The 18151-nt window shown below is 33.5% G+C and overlaps 1 protein-coding gene across 1 annotated transcript; it reads left to right on the top strand.

Annotated features, from left to right (window-relative positions):
- The first annotated feature begins 10031 nt into the window (after positions 1-10031).
- Positions 10032-16938, top strand: LOC139854226 (uncharacterized). Its single transcript, XM_071843542.1, has 11 exons — positions 10032-10159; positions 10688-12916; positions 13019-13148; positions 13235-13326; positions 14065-14309; positions 14430-14516; positions 14624-14723; positions 14869-15082; positions 15493-15619; positions 15713-15776; positions 16535-16938. The coding sequence occupies exons 1-11, from the start codon at positions 10076-10078 to the stop codon at positions 16688-16690; spliced, it is 3528 nt and encodes a 1175-aa protein (XP_071699643.1). The 5' UTR covers positions 10032-10075; the 3' UTR covers positions 16691-16938.
- The last annotated feature ends 1213 nt before the right edge of the window (positions 16939-18151 follow it).

Here is an 18151-nt window from a genome sequence, read left to right as displayed (position 1 = left end):
GGAAGAATTGTCTAGGAAAGTCGGATAGGGACTTATGTTCGAGGACCGTTGGGTGTGGTCTGTTCGGTTAAATGACGAAGATCACGAGGACGTGATCGATTCTAAGTGGGGGAGAGTTGTAACACCCTGTTTCTATTTCTGCCTTTTTAGTGTTTGGGACGCCGTCCAGAATGGGGGACGTCATCCAGCAGTGAAGAACTGGACGCCGTCTAGAATGTTGGACGCCGTCCAATTTGTCTAACGGGCCAGCTTTTTTACTTTGAGATATTTAGAGGAGCAAAATGGTATTTTCACATGTGGAACGAGTTAAGGCCACAAGATCAGTTCTAGGAGCCTCATTTGCTCCACTAACACCCACACAAACCCTCTCATCTTGTTCTAGTGAGAGAGTAAGAGTTTAGAGAGAGAGAGGTTGATTTGGAGAAGAAGGAGTCAAATTCTCACCAAAGCTCTGGTTCTAAAGTTGTTCATCTCGCTCCTAGCTACGCTGTGGTAGTATTGGTAAGCTCAAACTCCGAATTTCATTTGTTAGATTTGATATTCAAGTTAGGGTTTTGAGCTAGTTTGTTGTGAAACCCTCTTAGATGATGAAATGGGTTTATGGTGACTTGTTATTCTTGTCACTTGGCGGGTTTTGGGTTGGTTGGCGATTTGGCCTTGATTAGGCTTTGAACTTGAGTTTTAATCACTAGGTTTAGTGATTATGGAAGTGTTGGAACACTTTTGGGTGTGTTTGGTTACCTAATTTTGAAATGGGTCGAATTAGGGTTTTGGTGTCAAAATGGGTAAGACACGTGTTTAACACTTGTGTTCGGGATTAATCGGTGTGTTAGGACCATTTTCACTCGTGTTAGTGAATGTTGGTTAGTTTGGGCGCGGTTTGTGCTTGGAAGTGCATTTGGGTCGAAATTGCACTAAGTGTCAATTGGGTTGGTTTGTAAGTCCACCCTAATTGTATTGTTTGTATTGTGATAATGGAATAGGTACATTCCATCGGCGAGTTGCGGATTATTCGGTGGCATTCTTCAAGGCGATAAGGTGAGTGTTAATATCCTTTGTACATGTGTATGTGTAGGATGGGTGCGGGTCGGGTGAAGTGGTTCTCGGTTATAGAGCTCACTTCACATATAGGTGGATTTGATGGACATGCGTTCAGGTCCAATTGGCACGGTTGTGCGTTTTGGTTGACCACCTTTGGCGAGGTACACGTTTTGTGTGTACGTTATCACACGTGTTTGTGATGTGGAGTATATAACCCCAATGGCGAAGGGTTGATATTGTTGTGTTGTGGATAACCCCAATGTGGTGGATTTTATAATCCCGTGACCGTGGGTTTTGAATTGTGAAAGTGGATCTCGTGTAGTTCGGATTCACGATGACGTGTGTAGTTCGGTCATCTTATCGGAAGTGAATCTCGTGTAGTTCGGATTCACGGTGACGCGTGTAGTTCGGTCATCTTATTGAGGTAGTGATCTCGTGTAGTTCGGATTACTAAGGCTCGTGTAGTTCGGCCAACCTCGATGTTGTCTTGTTGAAGATAGTAATCTCGTGTGGTTTCGGATTAATAAGGCTCGTGTAGTTCGGCCAATCTTCATTGTGATATTCGGTTTTCGGTATTGGGTTAAGGGGTTAACCTTGGGCGTATATATATTGTTATATATTAATGCATTGTTGTGATGTAGCTAACCCTCCGGGTGTAGCTTATTGGCGTTGTTCACCTCGTCGTTGGTGAACTTATAGTTTGTTGATGTACCTTTAGCTCGTTGCTTAGTGATTGTACGGTATACTTAGTTTAGCTTGCCTTTATGCTTGGATGCTCCGGTATGCGGTATTTGATTATTTGTGTGGCGTGTCCATTTTATGCATATATATGTATGTAGTATATTATCATTCACTAAGCATTAGCTTACCCTCTCGTTGTTGATATTTTTATAGATTGCATGGATGTGGTGGCTCGGGTAAGCGCGGGAACTAGTGGACTTGCGTATTTTGCTTTAGAAGACTTGCTTTTGGATTTGATTAGGATTGGGTAGCGTATCCCAACCACCATGCTCGGTCTATGTTTTGAATTAAACTAAATGGGTTAAAATGGTCACTTGTGGTATTTTGGGTCGTTGTGGGCCCGGTGTTGTAAAACTCGGTGTTATCATGGAAAACTCTTAGTTTTAATTATTATAACATATTGTGAAAGTGTTTTGATTTAAAGGTGTCGGGAAGCTGGATTTTTGCCCGCGTGTATTAGAAAAACTGATCAGAACTTTTTAGTACAACTGGACGCCGTCCCAGATGGCTGGACACCGTCCTGGTCTTCACGACTGACGCCGTCCAGATAGCTGGACGCCGTCCAGATGAACTGTCCCAGAATATTTTTTTTTTAGCACGTTTTTGGATGGATAACGGCTTGGGTCGTTACAATCCGCTCGTTCCGACCGACAATCATCCCGGAAAAATAGGAGAAGTCAATAAACTTCTCGCTCGAGTAATCAATTTGGAGAATATGGTGCAAAATTTACCAGCTTCAGCAACATCACCGGCACCAACAGTACCATCAGTAACAACACCAGTACCATCAACAATCCATGCCTCAACATCTCATTCTGTACCTCGAGTATAATAATCGTTCTACATATCGTTCTACATCGATTATCTTCTTTCTACGTATCGTTCTACCTCAATTATCTTCGTTCGACATGGCGATTATGTAACCTCTAATGTTTTAAAGATTATGTACTCTAGTTCTAACTGAAAAGCAAATGAGATTAATATCATATTAACTCATTAAATCCATGATTACATCTGAAGAAAATATATATGTATATATGTTTTCATAAAGATTGTAATTAAAAATTCTTTTGTACAAACTATTAATGGTGAAAATATTTTAACGGGTAGGTAATACCCGAGGAATATTTAGATTTCACATTAATAAGTTACACTATACATTCTTCGAATCTGATTCAACAGTCATTTACTATCCTACTTACATCCACATATATACGAATCCGTTCACCACAGAATAACCATTTTCATTCAATTTCATATTTGGATTTTGACCTATCAGAATCCAACAAGTGGCATAATGAAGAAAACATTGGACAAAATAAAACTTGTTAGAAACAAATAAATTAACTATGAGAAATTCTGTTAAGAATCCACGCTAACTATTCCTAGCTAACTGTTCCCAGCTAACTGTTCCTAATTCCCTGTTACATTTTAATTATTGCAATTTTAATTCTCGCAATTTTATTTATCGTCATTTAATTTTTGTTATTTATTTTACGCACTTTATCGGGACACATATACAATGTTTTGACATATCATATCGGCGTCATCTATATATATTATTTGGAATAACCATAGACACTCTATATGCAGTAATGATCGAGTTCTCTATACAGGGTTGAGGTTGATTCCAAAATAATATATATACTTTGAGTTGTGATCGAGTCTGAGACATGTATATAATGGGTCACGACACGTATTAATTAATTCGAATATAATATATTAAACTCTATATGAATTATTGAACTACTAACTGTGGACTACTAACATTGGACAATTAAAATGAATTAAAATATTGTTTATAACATATGAAACTAAACATTTCTTCAAGTTTGCCACTTGATTTCATCTTAAACCTCATTTGTATCTTGACAATTACAATCTGCATTCAAACCTTTCATGATTCTTGAAAACACCTCAATCGAGAGGATGAACCAACCGCACTTCATCTACGGAAGAAAAGATTGATGCATATAGTTATGCACCTGAAAACACTCGGAACCTGAGTAAACGTTTAACACGTATCTGTGCTTGCTCCATTGGCGTTGTTATTACCAAAAAATAACTTTGCAATCCCTCTCCAAATTAGCCAATTTTGCCACAGCTCCAGCAAGTCAACTTTGATTTTTCATTCGGATTACCCTTATTATAACCTCGATATATAAGTTTGCCTTTCATCATCGTTACCAGAGAACCTTTATATATTCCACCATACTAGCAGCAGACGTACCAGCAACCTCGTTGCCCTTTGGCTTAAATCTCTCTGAACAAATCACAAGGACTAAACTTGTACATAAAGAATCATGATGATTCTGTTTTGATGAAATCTTCAGCGATTACCTTGCTCCTTAATTATTCTAAATCATTGTGGATGAATTTCTTCATCACACTTCGATTCTAGAATTATAAGATATCATGGTATCTTTCTTTATAAATATCCTCAATATTTCTGAAGATATATCCATAGATATTCTTGTCCGATATTATTTATCTCTCCGAGCTATCTGTGTTACATCATAAAAGAAACTGGTTTAGTTTCTAAAATTCTGAAAAATCCGAGTTTAAAATATGAATGTTTTGAAGTAGTGTTGGAAACTGAAGCATGAGTTAGTATAATATAATGACACTTGATCAACGTGATTATATTACAGTAAGTCATGTTGAGTTTTTAATGGAACGTGATGATTTACAGACTCTAATTTCATCATGTGCCATGTTACACGACTCTTACATTCTACTTAATCTCCAAACATATCGAGAACATATCTTCCTGATAGTTCTATCTTTTCTCTTGAATTCCGGTAACTTAACCAATCAAGATCGTGCTATTACAATCTCTCTCTTAGAACATTAGTCATGTTTATTCGAAACTTCATACCTACGAATTCTGGACCATTATTCGCTTGACTTAAAGTCGGGAAGAGAAAACAAAAGGATGGAACTCCAAAATATAAAGGAAATGAAGAGGGTGTATTTATAGTAAAAAAAAAAAAAAATCTGACAGAACAATCAAAACAGATTATCGCATTTAACCAAAGAGGATCCTAATTTCCTTAAGTTCCGAAGAATCAAATCTTATTATAAAGATTTCCTCTAAATCCTTGAATTCCGGAAATCAACCCTATCTACGTCAAAATATATGACGAAACTTTATTTTCTCATTTCACTCTTTTGTGATAACTTCACTCGTACGCTTCGAGTAATCGAATTATTTTATCAATATTACTCAATAATGATGAAACTCTATTTATCAACTCATATTCGTCTTGAAAACATACTTATTGTCAACTATGGCGATCGCTATCAAATTTCGGGGACGAAATTTCTTTAACGGGTAGGTACTGTGACGACCCAAAAATTTTCGACCAAATTTAAACGTAATCTGTAAATGATTCTGACACGATAAGCAAAGTTTATTAAACCGAGTCTCAAAATGTTTGAACTATTTTTCATGAATGCATTTAACCATTGACTATTCTCGACGATTCACGAACCATTATGTGTAAATAAATATATAAATATATATATATATATATATATATATATATATATATATATATATATATATATTATAAATTTAAAATATTATATGAGTTAATTAATTATGTAAATAAAATAATATATGATATTATTATCTATATATGTAAGGTATATTGAATGTGTATTTATATGATTTTGAATTTAATTAGTAAACGATAATAGTACTCGTTTGTCAGTCGATCGATATTAAGCAAGTTAAATTCAAACTTATACGATTTTAAAATAAATGGTGATCCGAAAATGAGTTCGATAAATTATAGGCTTATTAAAAATGTATTTAGGAGCTATTTATTGAATTTTGAAACTTTTTATATTGGGGTTGGGAGTGAATAATTAATGTAATTTTTATTTAATAGTTAATGATCGAATTTTATACCATAATAACCAAAATAAATAAATATAGTTAATTTAAAAATATGGAATTTTTCTGAAAACTTTTATCCGCCACTGATTTCGCATGATACACAGTCCGTGAAAACTGTCGGCAGATTTAAAATTCAAGTGATGGCCGCTACTTCCTCATTCACATGTTTTTATATTATAATTATTATTATATTATTATTATTAACTATTATTAATTATTATTAGTATTAAATATCACAGGTGGGTTATTTGCTTTCTGGACATCAAGAATTCTAGCTTCCACTTGTGTCTATTGAATGATACACACACAATATTCCAAAAGTGTAACTGTTCTAAATGATTTCCTTTCTGTTTCTATGAATCATGATTTCTTTTATATATAATAAAATATCATTATCTTCTTTATATATTAAACTCTTAAAGCCAAAATACAAAGCATGATTCAAGGTTTAACATATCCAATTACCACTTCATAATTGACAAAATAAAAACCGAAAAGGAAAATGGGAAGAGGCATAATCGTACACATATACATATAAATGCTTCATGTTAGTTTAACACAAACCAAACATCCCTTCTTCTCTATTACTTCGGCAACCTTCATCATATTTACGACCACCATTTCCGACCACAAACTGCCACTTTCTACCACCGTGAACCACAACATTCGCCACCGTAAACCATCACCAAACAACCACATAAATCTCTATTATATCACCGTTGCTACGTACTAATATTTTTTTTTTACTATCGTGTACAACAACAATACCATCGAGCCACCTACTGTGCTGTTACAGTCTCGATCTTCTGCTTCTTTTCATAATCCAACAGACCACCTAAACACCAAACCACCTTGTTAAATGCTACAAGTACACCTTCTATTTCTGTGATAAAAATAATGAGCAACGATGTTGAAAATGATTAAAGACGATGATCATTAGTGAACGTGAAAAGGTGGAGACTATGAAACTTGGTGAAGAAGATAATGAATAGAGAAACAACGATGATTATGGATGAAGATAAAATGAATTAGGATGATGATAGTTATTCAATTTCTGTTTCGATTTTGGTGAATGAAGATGATAACGTGAGGTGATGATTATGATAATATGATTACGGTTGACGATGGATGCAGTGGTGATAATGAAAGTTGATGATGATACGATTATGAGATGATGATGATCGTCATGTTAGTAACGATGAAATGGAAGATGATGATTACGTGTATGATGAAAATATAGGATGATGAATAATGTCGATTTATTGTTGAAGAAGGAGAAGTACACAGAAAATGATTTTGATAGTTGATTAGGTGAAGAAGATAAGGAATAGTTCTGGGTTTTGTAAATAAGGAGAAGAAATGGAAAAATAGAGGGGCTAAGTATATTAGATTTCGTATGATCTCAAAAAATCACGAATGGTAGAATGGTTTAGGGTGTTGATGGGGAACGAGAGGTCCTGAGTTCGAACCCAGGCCACTACAATATTCTTTTTATTATTAAGAGAAGCTGTTGGGCTTGTGCTTGCTGTTGAGCCGTATACCTTGTTGGGCTTCTATCTGGGCCGAGATTCAGCTAGCCAATTCATTTTTGAGCTGCTGCCATGGGGTGTGTTACAATAATGTTATACGATGTAAGATTTGATGAAGAAAGTGAGACAGAAAATGGATTACATATAATTAGATTATAGATTAAATCAGGAAGATGGAATTTGAGAAGTGGTTAAGGAGTGTTTTAAGTTAAGCGAGAGGTCGTGGGTTCGAGCCTAGGATATGACATTTATTTTTTTGGCTTGTTTGGAAGGTAGTCTCTTATTATTATTATTATTATTATTATTATTATTATTATTATTATTATTATTATTATTATTATTATTATTATTATTATTATTATTATTATTATTATTATTATTATTATTATTATTATTATTATTATTAATTATTATTATTATTATTATTATTATTATTATTATTATTATTATTATTATTATTATTATTAAATCATTATTATTATCAAAACTATCATTTTAAAATAAATAAATATTTTGTACATAAAATATACTTGTTCATATATTGTAATTTTATTAAAATTTCACATAATTATATTTATCAAATCTATTAATATTATTTATATAAATACATACAAATAACAAACTATCGATTTTTTTAAATATAACATTAAACAATTATGTATATAGATATGGATATATTAATCTAACTATATAAATATTAACCATTATGAATATATACACAAATTAAACCTACATAATATATAAATTAAAGATATAATAAAAAAATTTGTTCAGTTACGATTATATGTTTTAATATATATATATATATATACAAATGATATAGGTTCGTGAATCCGAGGTCAACCATGCATTGTTCAATGTCGTCATATGTATTTTTACTACAAAATACAGTATAGTGAGTTTCATTTGCTCCCTTTTTAAATGCTTTTGCAATATATATATTTGGGACTGAGAATACATGCGCTGTTTTTATAAATGCTTTACGAAATAGACACAAGTAATCGAAACTACATTCTATGGTTGGATTATCGAATCGAATATCACCCATTTTAGCTTGGTAGCCTAAGAATTAGGGAACAGACACCCTAATTGACGCGAATCCTAAAGGTAGATCTACGGGCACTAACACCCCTCATACTGGAAAATGGTATGCTTTAGTAATTCGAGTTTATATTATACAGATGGATTTCTATTTTAGGGATATTCTATATGCATTATGTTAATGTCGGTTACCAGGTGTTCAATCCATATGAATGATTTTTTAAACATTTGCGAGTGTATGATTATTGAATAAAGGAAATCTTGTGGTCTATTAAAATTATGGAAATGATTGATTACGATAAATTAATGAACTCACCAACCTTTTGGTTGACATTTAAAGCATGTTTATTCTCAGGTATTAAGGAAATCTTCCGCTGTGCATTTGCTCATTTTAAAGATATTACTTGGAATCATTCATGGCATATTTCAAAAGACGTTGCATTCAAGTCGTTGAGTTCAATAGAGATTATTATTAAGTAAATGAAAGATTAGGTCATTTATAAGTTGGATATTATGAAATGGTATACATGCATGTCAACTTTCGATGTAATGAAAGGTTGTCTTTTAAAAATGAATGCAATGTTTGTAAAATGTATCATATAGAGGTCAAATACCTCGCGATGTAATCATATGTTATTGTATTCGTCCTTATGGATTAGGACGGGTCGCTTCATTTGGAATCTTTGCGGATGCAATGTTTGCGCATACTTTATTGGTCCGCAGTGTTTATGCGGGACACTTTCGCAATGTTGAGCTTTATGCGGATTTCCGCAATCTAATAGCGCAGTACGCAGTTGTTATTTGTTTGCGCGGTTCTGTTTGCACTTGCATTTGAATTGCCTTTTGGACTTAAAATATGCATATACATGCCTATTTATATGATCACATAATCAATAATAGGAATAACATGTTCAGTTAATTGGTTCATTCAATATTACCATACCATCACCCTCGTTGTGTATGTGCATATCCATCTCAGTTGTATGGGATGAATCGGATTGCACAGAACCCTCACCATCAATGCCCTTCGTCGAATCATTCAAATCAATCGAAATCATACGATTCCTCAAACCTTAATCGTACCTTCGCCTTTTTTCTTCTTTTTCCCTCTTGAGTTCTTTCCCATGACCCACAAGAGAATCAATAGAAGATGAAAACGAAGATCAAATAAAAAAACGAACGTGAATTCCAGAAGAAGAATGTCGCAAAAACTCGCCAGCGTGAATTTAGGACGGATAGGGTTTACTTTTACACACACACACACACATATATATATTCACTGGTGGGGTATTTTGGTAATTTGTCAACTTTATATTTGATGAATGCCGATGTCATTATGGCGTAAGCATAATGTAAACATGACGCCAGCATAGCATCATTATTTTTTTCTTTTTATGCATGGGTCTGCTCGTTAAAAAATAATCTTCAATCTTATAGAGTATCTTAACTTATATTGAGAAAATAAAATTAAATAGTAATAATTATTGTATTATACATTTATACACTACCTTTTAATTTTTTTTTTTTTATCTATTTAAAAAACAAGTAGTGTATTTTAATTCTGACCTGCGAGTTGCGACAAACGTTTCGGCAATATACGGAGTATCTCCCAACTAAAATATTTCTCCTCTTTAAACAAATTAAATTAAATATAATTTAATTTAATGTTTAGGGGGTTTTTAAAATTAAGAAATAGGTGAGTGAGAGAAGTAAAACTAAACTAGACTAAACTAAACCCTTCTTCTTGTTGTGTTGTTTCTTCCACCAAACACAGAACTGGGAGTCAAAAGATCACCCTCAAATCCCTAAAACCTTATCAATGGCGGACGACGACATTGAACCCTTGAGAAAAAGAAAAAAACTTGCACCCATTCAGAAGCTTCTGCCACATCAGCAAGTTGAAGTAATTGTTTTTCCCCCTTTTTTGTTCTACAGATCATTTATACATTAGAATCTGTGTGTTTCTTGATATGGGTTTTGTTAAAAATGCTAAATTTTATGTGGGTTTTAATTGATTACCCTCATTTTTTATTGTTTAACTAGTTGCATGTTATGATTTTGCCCACATTGTATTGTTTTTCTCTTGATTTGATTAGAATCATTGATCATTGATTGATTTGATCATTTAATTTTAGGGGTTTTGAAGTGAAATGTGGATTAGTTAATCAGAGGAGGGTAATTTTTGGTGCAATTATTTAATCACTGAACTTTGTAAGACGATAAATTTTGGGGTTTTTTGTTTGATTTAGCTCAATTTCAAGAATATGAATTGATTTAGATTTATAACAATAACATGGTAAGAATATTGGGGTTCCTAATTTTTGTTTTATTTTTGGCCATGCAGTATTATTTTATGCATCAATAAACTCACCCTTTAGCTTATATAAGTCAAATTTTGTGTGTAATAATTAAAGTTTATAAATTGTTTCAGACAAGGAGTCTTGAAGATGGTTTTGAAGGCTCATGGCACTCTGCAACTGTGATTGAAATTAAGAACCAGAATCGCGTAGTTAAATTTGATCACATCTTATGTGATGATGGTTCGGATAATTTGGTCGAATCTATCCCAATTTTTGTTCCTAATCGTGGAAGAATAAGGCCTCTGCCTCCTTGTTTTAAATATAATTTGAAGTGTCTTCATTATGGACAATGTGTTGATGTGTTTCATCAAGATGCATGGTGGGAAGGTGTTATTTTTGACTATAATGATTTGTCTGATGAAAGATCCGTTTTCTTTCCCGATATTGGTGATGAACTTACCACTTCAATTAACAACATACGGTTGACTTGTGATTGGAATGTAGATACCGAAAAATGGAACTTTCGTGGGGATTGGATGTTTTTACAAGTTCTTGAGGAATTAGAGCTTGAATGGCCGGTTCTTGTTTCTGTTAAACAAATTTGGTATGAATTGAGGATGAAAAAACGTTTCGAGAAAGATATTAAAGAGTGGATGTGTGATATTAGGGATATATGGAAAGAAACAGTTAAGGAAGTGATTTTAGATAATGTAAAGTTAACAATGGTTGACTTTTTTGGTAGATTGCAAGGGGAAGGCGAACAAAACTTAGATATAAACAAACAGTTTCTTGATTCGGTTGTAAAAGTCAAACCGTCTTTCTTTAATTTTCTTGCAGTTCTACCCGTTAATTCTAGTATTTCGACGACGGAATATGAGCTTGATGATGATGATGATGTCGATGATGAAGATAATGATGATGATGATTATGTGCTTGATAATGATGATGATGATGATGATGATGATGATGATGATGACGATGACGATGATGATGATGATGATGATGATGATGATATGGTTCCTCCTGGATTTTCAAAAAGTAAAGTTCTTTGCATCCAAAACGACAATCGAAGTTATATTGTTGATGGATGGACTCAAGTAAATGAATTTTGTGTAGATCAAAATCTAGTTACCAAACCCAAATGTTGTCCCGATTCAATATTTCAGTACTTTGAGTATGATAAAGGTAGGCATCCTCCATCTTTATTATTGAAAGTTAGGCGACATTTATTGTATTTAGGTTGGCGAATCGAATTCAGACGAGATTATAATACGTCAAAAAAGACGGAATCTCCTAAATATCGTTACACAAATCCCGAAGGGAGGCCGTATATGTCATTAAATATTGTATGTCAGGATATTTGTAACCGTACTCCTGGATATATATCACATAAAACACCTCCACCGACAAGAACGGTACCCAAGGTTGACCCGGTATACTGTCCACAAGCTGTCGTTGACTATTATTCTGCTACGTTAAACGAAAGTAACGATTGGAGACAAAGGAAAGATGTTGACTTTAGGGAGTTACAGAATAGGGCGAAAAAACATTTGTGTTCGGTTGGATGGGTATTTAGTTATGCTGATTTGATGTGTAGACGGCCTGTGTACACGTCACCAAACGGAAAGAATTTCCGATCTATTCGTCAAGCGTGCATTTATTATATGTCTAATAATAATAATATTAATAATAATAATTGTTCTGTCGATGGTAATGAGGTAAATATCGTGGGTCAAAATGACCACGTGAAGAAGGACAAAGAAAAGGGTGTCGGGAAACTTGTAAATAAGAAAAAGAACGGTCATTTTAGTAATAAAGCATTAGCGAAGAGAAAAGAACGTTTCTTGAAAAACGAGGATGAAAGTGAAAGTTCTATGAGAAAAACGCGTGTATTAAGGTCTAACAAAAGGGCGCGTGAAGAGATTTCTCCAATGCACCATTCGTCGTTAACTGTTTTATCTTGGTTGGTGGATAATAATGTTATTGTACAAAGATCAAAAGTTGAATACCGCTGTAATAAAGACGGGCATACAATGAAAGAAGGTTTTGTATATCGTGACGGTATTAAATGCAGTTGTTGTCAAATTGTTTTTAGTGTTTCAAAGTTTGAAAATCATGCTGGAAGCTCGAATAAACAACCGTCAGCTAACATGTTCCTTGAAGATGGTCGTTCGTTAATTGATTGTCAATTGCAGCTTAAAAGTGAACTTTGCAAGACAGAACCTTGTAAATTAAAGGGTAATACACGAAAAATAATAAATGATAATGACTATATATGTTCTGTTTGTCATTATGGCGGGGAATTAGTTCTATGTGACCAATGCCCGTCTTCTTTTCATACTCAATGCGTAGGATTAGAGGTAATAATATGTGCTCTCTTTATTCTTTTATGTAAAGATTATATTTTTAATACTAAATTTAGAGTCTTTATTTACGGGTGATGTTTCTTTTTATTTGTTTAGGAGGTCCCTGATGGTGATTGGTTCTGCCCATCATGTTGTTGTCGAATTTGTAACCAAAACAAATTTATTGATGAGTGTGAGCAAGATACGGATTGTAATATCCTGAATTGTGAACAGTGTGACAGAAGATGTATGTAGACTCAAATTTCTTTTTAGTTTGTCACACAAAGTATGTAGCTTTTTATCTGTTCTGATCTACTAGCATTTTTTCTTTAGATCATATCGGCTGCTTAAAAAGAAAAGAAGGTTTCTTGAAACTGGCGAGTGATCCTCAAGTAAATTGGTTTTGTAGTCTGAGATGCGCGGAGGTATGTTTAGTCATTTTTATCGGGCAATCATCTACTATTTATGTATTGTCTTGAAATGTTTTCCTTATTTTGATTATATATTCTATAAAGATGTCAACTTTTATTCTATTTTTGCTGAAGTTTCAAACTTAAGTTACATTTGATGCTGTTTGGATTAATTCCTCAGAATCTGTATACTATTTTCCTATTTTTGTTATCAGGAAAGGATGTTTTAATCATTCAATTTAATATTTTCTTTTGAATTATTCGCTAATGCAACCAGTGTTGTAAAACTCCCCGATTAATGCCGAGTACTCCTTTTTAGGAACCTGCCTAGCTGATTTTTCAAAGTCCGAGTAATTAATTGGTCAATGTCGGTCAATGGGTCAAAATCGGATTTAGTTGGTCAAAGTCGGATTTAGTCAATTTTGGTCAACATTTAATTTAATATAAGCTTAAAATAGAATATTATAGTTTTTGAACAAATGAAGATTATGTTTATGTTTCTAGACAATTATGTTAACATTTATATTTGTGTTTATACATTTCTTGTATATTTAAATATAATTTTGAAATTTATTATTTGAATATGTAAAAATTCGAATCCGATTACTCCCCGAGTAGCTATTTTTGCAACGTTGAATGCAACGGTTGTTATCTGGGATGGTGTGGCTACTGCTTAAGATTACTTATTTCTAGGTTTAGGAGTTTTGAATCTAGTATATCAGTTAACTTTAAAAAATACGTTCTCATATACAGATACATACGGGCATTAACGAGGTTTTAGGGAAGCCAATTTCAGTGGGGCGGGACGATTTAACATGGACGATACTGAAACACACGAGACATGATAGCGTGGATCACGACATCTCAACTAGAGACGAAATGGCTGAGAGCTATAGCAAGTTAAATATTGCAATTAGTGTGATGCACGAGTGTTTTGAGCCGGTCAAGGAACCTCTCACACAGAGAGATATAGTCGAAGATGTTATTTTCTGTAGATGGTAAGTTTAGTTATTTTTATGCATCACCTTTTTTTATATATATTTATGATAAATGTTTTAAAATTAACAATATCTTGTTATTTAATCCAACTTACTTTGGTTGTATATAATTAACTTCAGGTCTGACCTAAACCGTTTGAACTTCAAGGGATTCTATACAGTTCTTCTGGAGAAAGATGATGAACTAGTTTCAGCAGCTTCAATAAGGTATAATATAATATATAATATAATTATTAAATTAAAGTTAAATAATTTAACACCTTATATCTTAATTGTTTCACACATTTATCATATTATATTGTTACCATTTAAAGGATTTATGGAGAAAAGGTAGCAGAGCTTCCGCTTATTGGCACACGATACCGGTACCGTAGAAGTGGCATGTGTCATGCTCTTATGAACGTTCTTGAAAAGGTAAAGTCATATTCTTTTTTTTTTCCTTTTTTTTTTTTTTTTTTTTTTTTTGAGGATGCACGGTAAACAGATTCTTGTGTGTGTTGTATGATAATCTAGCATGTATTTAGTCATTTTTATTGTTTTAATCTTTGGTTTTTTCCAGAAACTGGTGGAATTAGGAGTAGAGAGACTAGTTTTGCCAGCTGTCCCGAGTGTGTTACAGACTTGGACCTCATCGTTTGGTTTTTCCGTAATGACCGAAGCGCAAAAACTCGACTTTCTTGGCTACACGTTTCTTGATTTCCAAGGCACGCGTATGTGTCAAAAATACATGATTTCCAAGGATCAACGTTGTGCCGAATCAAGCATATCAAGAGGTACGGTTTCTGTAATGTGCCATGATAAGGTAAAGTAGAAGTTGCTATATGTGGGGTTGGTTTGGGTTTGGATCGACCTTAAAATACGTTTTTTGCAATTAGTGTGTTACATATGGTTACAAAATTTATATAATTTCAATGGTAATCTATATTTTCGTGGAATCTTATGAGGCTCTTGATACGAACCGGTATATATTACACGGAGTAGAACTAAATTAGAAAAATAGATATATTTAATCAATTTTCTGAATGCAAGTACATTTTTGGGCTACTTTCAACCTTTGACCCGTTACCTTCCAAGCTATAGTTTAAATTATTTGATCCATCAAAGATACTAAGATACTAAGCCAATACAAATATATGATCCATGCATAAGTAAATGGAAACTAAATTGGACAAAATGGATGCAGGGATCGATCATGAGACTATTAAAGGTAAAAATATCGTTGAATTAGATGGTAATAGTGCCGTTTCTGAAGTGTCTCAAGCAGACAGAATCGAGAAGAATGGAATTATAGTGGATCTGCATTCTTTGGAGTATGTCATCAAACCGTATTACTTAATCAATAATGTTTAGGTTTCTTGTTATATTTAGTCATTTTTTTACTGATTAATTTTTGATTTTGCTAGTATCGCTCGAGACAACCAGAACAACAATGGCTGTGCACGTGGCTCATCTCCTCTTGAAGTCTTGGTAACTTTTCATCTGATTGATTTATTACCATTAAGTGACAAACACAGTGTTGTAACCGGCGACCTTCTCGGCCGACTAGTTGGTTTGGTGACTAGCCCATCCCGTTTCACCCAAAAACGTCTAATAAGTCTGTCAACGCTAAAAATTCGGGTCAATGTCACTTGGGTCTGGGTCGGTCAAAGTCAAGGTTGGTCATAGTTAAGGTTAAATTTTTATGAATTAATAAACGTCTACTCAGATTTTGTGCCTATACATATGTTTGAAATATATACGAATTAAATAATTATGTTCGATATATTATTTATGTGTGATATATATTACTCCATCTGTCCCATATTTATTGTGTAGTATTCCTTTTATGATGTTTCAAAATAATTGTCAACTTCCATTAATAGATAAGAATAAATAAGTAAAGTTCATTAATACCTCAGAGGTATTAATGAACTTTACTTATTTATTCTTATCTCTAATGTATACAATGTAAGAATAAATGATATGTAAAAAGTTGGGGTAAAGTGTAACATACAGAAAAAGTAGAATGGTGATATTTCTAAAACTGTGTTTTTTGTCTGTGGACAATTAGTATGGGACAATTAATATGGGACAGATGAAGGACTAAAAGTCAACGTTTGAGTAGTACGGATTCGACCCAGGCTCGACCTACTAGTCATTTCAAATCCCGACCGGCCCGTCTCCGTCTCGAGACTTTTCCAACCTTAGACAAACTAATATCTATGCAAAAAACTTGATAATTGTAGGCAAATGATCAACAATCTCATGTTGAATGCCGAAGTGAAACAAGTGTAGAGTGTTCCATCAAGGAAGTTTCAAATGCCAATGAAGATGACAACAATTGCAGTAACGGCCATCTAAAATGCTATCACCGGAAAAAAATAGTTGCTTGTGGGAGCTGACTCACCTTTCAGGTTTGAAGATAAAATAATAATGTAAATATATGAGCAGATTTCTAATTTATAAGTTGATAAGAGGATAAGTATGGAATTATGTAAATTATGTCAACTAGCTGTTTGTGTGTAAGCAGAGCTAGGTAGTTATTGGCTGTTTAAGTAAATGCCTATCCGTAAGGTTCAGTGTTTTAAGGGTTTTCTTTTGGTATTTTTTTGCCCTTACGGTTAGTGGTGCAGAGTAATATGAAAAGGCAGTTGTGTTTTAAGCTAACGATTTCTATATTTTTCTGCGGTTTTACAATGTTATGACCAGGTTTTGAGCTTTAATAGCTGGCTTGTGACGCTTGTGGGTTGTGAATCCGGGTATAAATGTGTTTGGGTCGTGGTTGCCCAATTTGTGACCGCTTATGGGTCGTGATATACTGTATATATATGTGGTATCTTTGGGGACTGAGGGGCTGTTTACTTTTCTTTGCATTAAGTTCTGTATGGATATAGGTGGCAGAATGAATATAGATGGCAGTATGGATATGATCATTGAAAAATTATTATTGTTTACTTTTTATGCTGAATAAACAGTCTGAATGATAAAAATGACTATTTTGCCCCAAACAAAATATTTTTTTTTATGTAAATAATCAGTCTACTATCTTTTATTATAATTTATAATTATAATATAAATTATAATATAATTATTGTTGATTAGAATTTATTAATATTTAATACTCCGTATAAGTTATATAAGTAATAATTAATTATAATTACTATGACATAGACTCCACCATGTGTACATCATCTACCATATACTTCCACATACTTCCACAGTTCTTCTCCAACCCCAATTCACATATTCATACATAATAATCTAGCTTAAAGCATTTTCCTGATAACAAGCAAGAATTTCCAATTACTTAGAATACTTACCATCTCATGCTATCCTACCTAATTGCTTTTTTCCTCCATTTTTTGGTAAGAAAACATGAAGAAATTGACATAAATTTCGCGACCATCCATAAAATCAATCAACCATTTTTATTACAGCCACCACAACTCTCTATCCTTAATTACTGTTTAATCGTCATCATCATGTATAATAACTTCAACCTTAAAGGAGCACGAGGCGGCTACCGGAGGAGCAAGTGACGAAGACCAGAGGGGTAAGTGACGGCATATGTTTGGTTGAGAACAGTTACCTTTCAAGGTCTTCGATCACGTTTTGAATTTACAGATAATTGTTTGAAGATGATGCTAAATTTCAATTGTTGTTATTTTTAGTTTATTAGTCGAGGGTTTTTGTTTTTTGGGGCTGTGAAGATGAACCTCATGAAATGGGTAAAGGAGGAAATCAAATGTCCATATGGGGACAACAGCCCTTTTTTGCATCAATCACACAGCTCTCTAGTAAGATGGCTCAAAAAATTAAGTCAAAAGTAAACAGGTAGGGTGGTGACCGAATAAGCCTTCCAG

This window comes from Rutidosis leptorrhynchoides, chromosome 6, assembly GCF_046630445.1.
Source record: "Rutidosis leptorrhynchoides isolate AG116_Rl617_1_P2 chromosome 6, CSIRO_AGI_Rlap_v1, whole genome shotgun sequence".
Taxonomy (NCBI): domain Eukaryota; kingdom Viridiplantae; phylum Streptophyta; class Magnoliopsida; order Asterales; family Asteraceae; genus Rutidosis; species Rutidosis leptorrhynchoides.
This window is presented reverse-complemented; position numbering and strand designations above follow the sequence as displayed.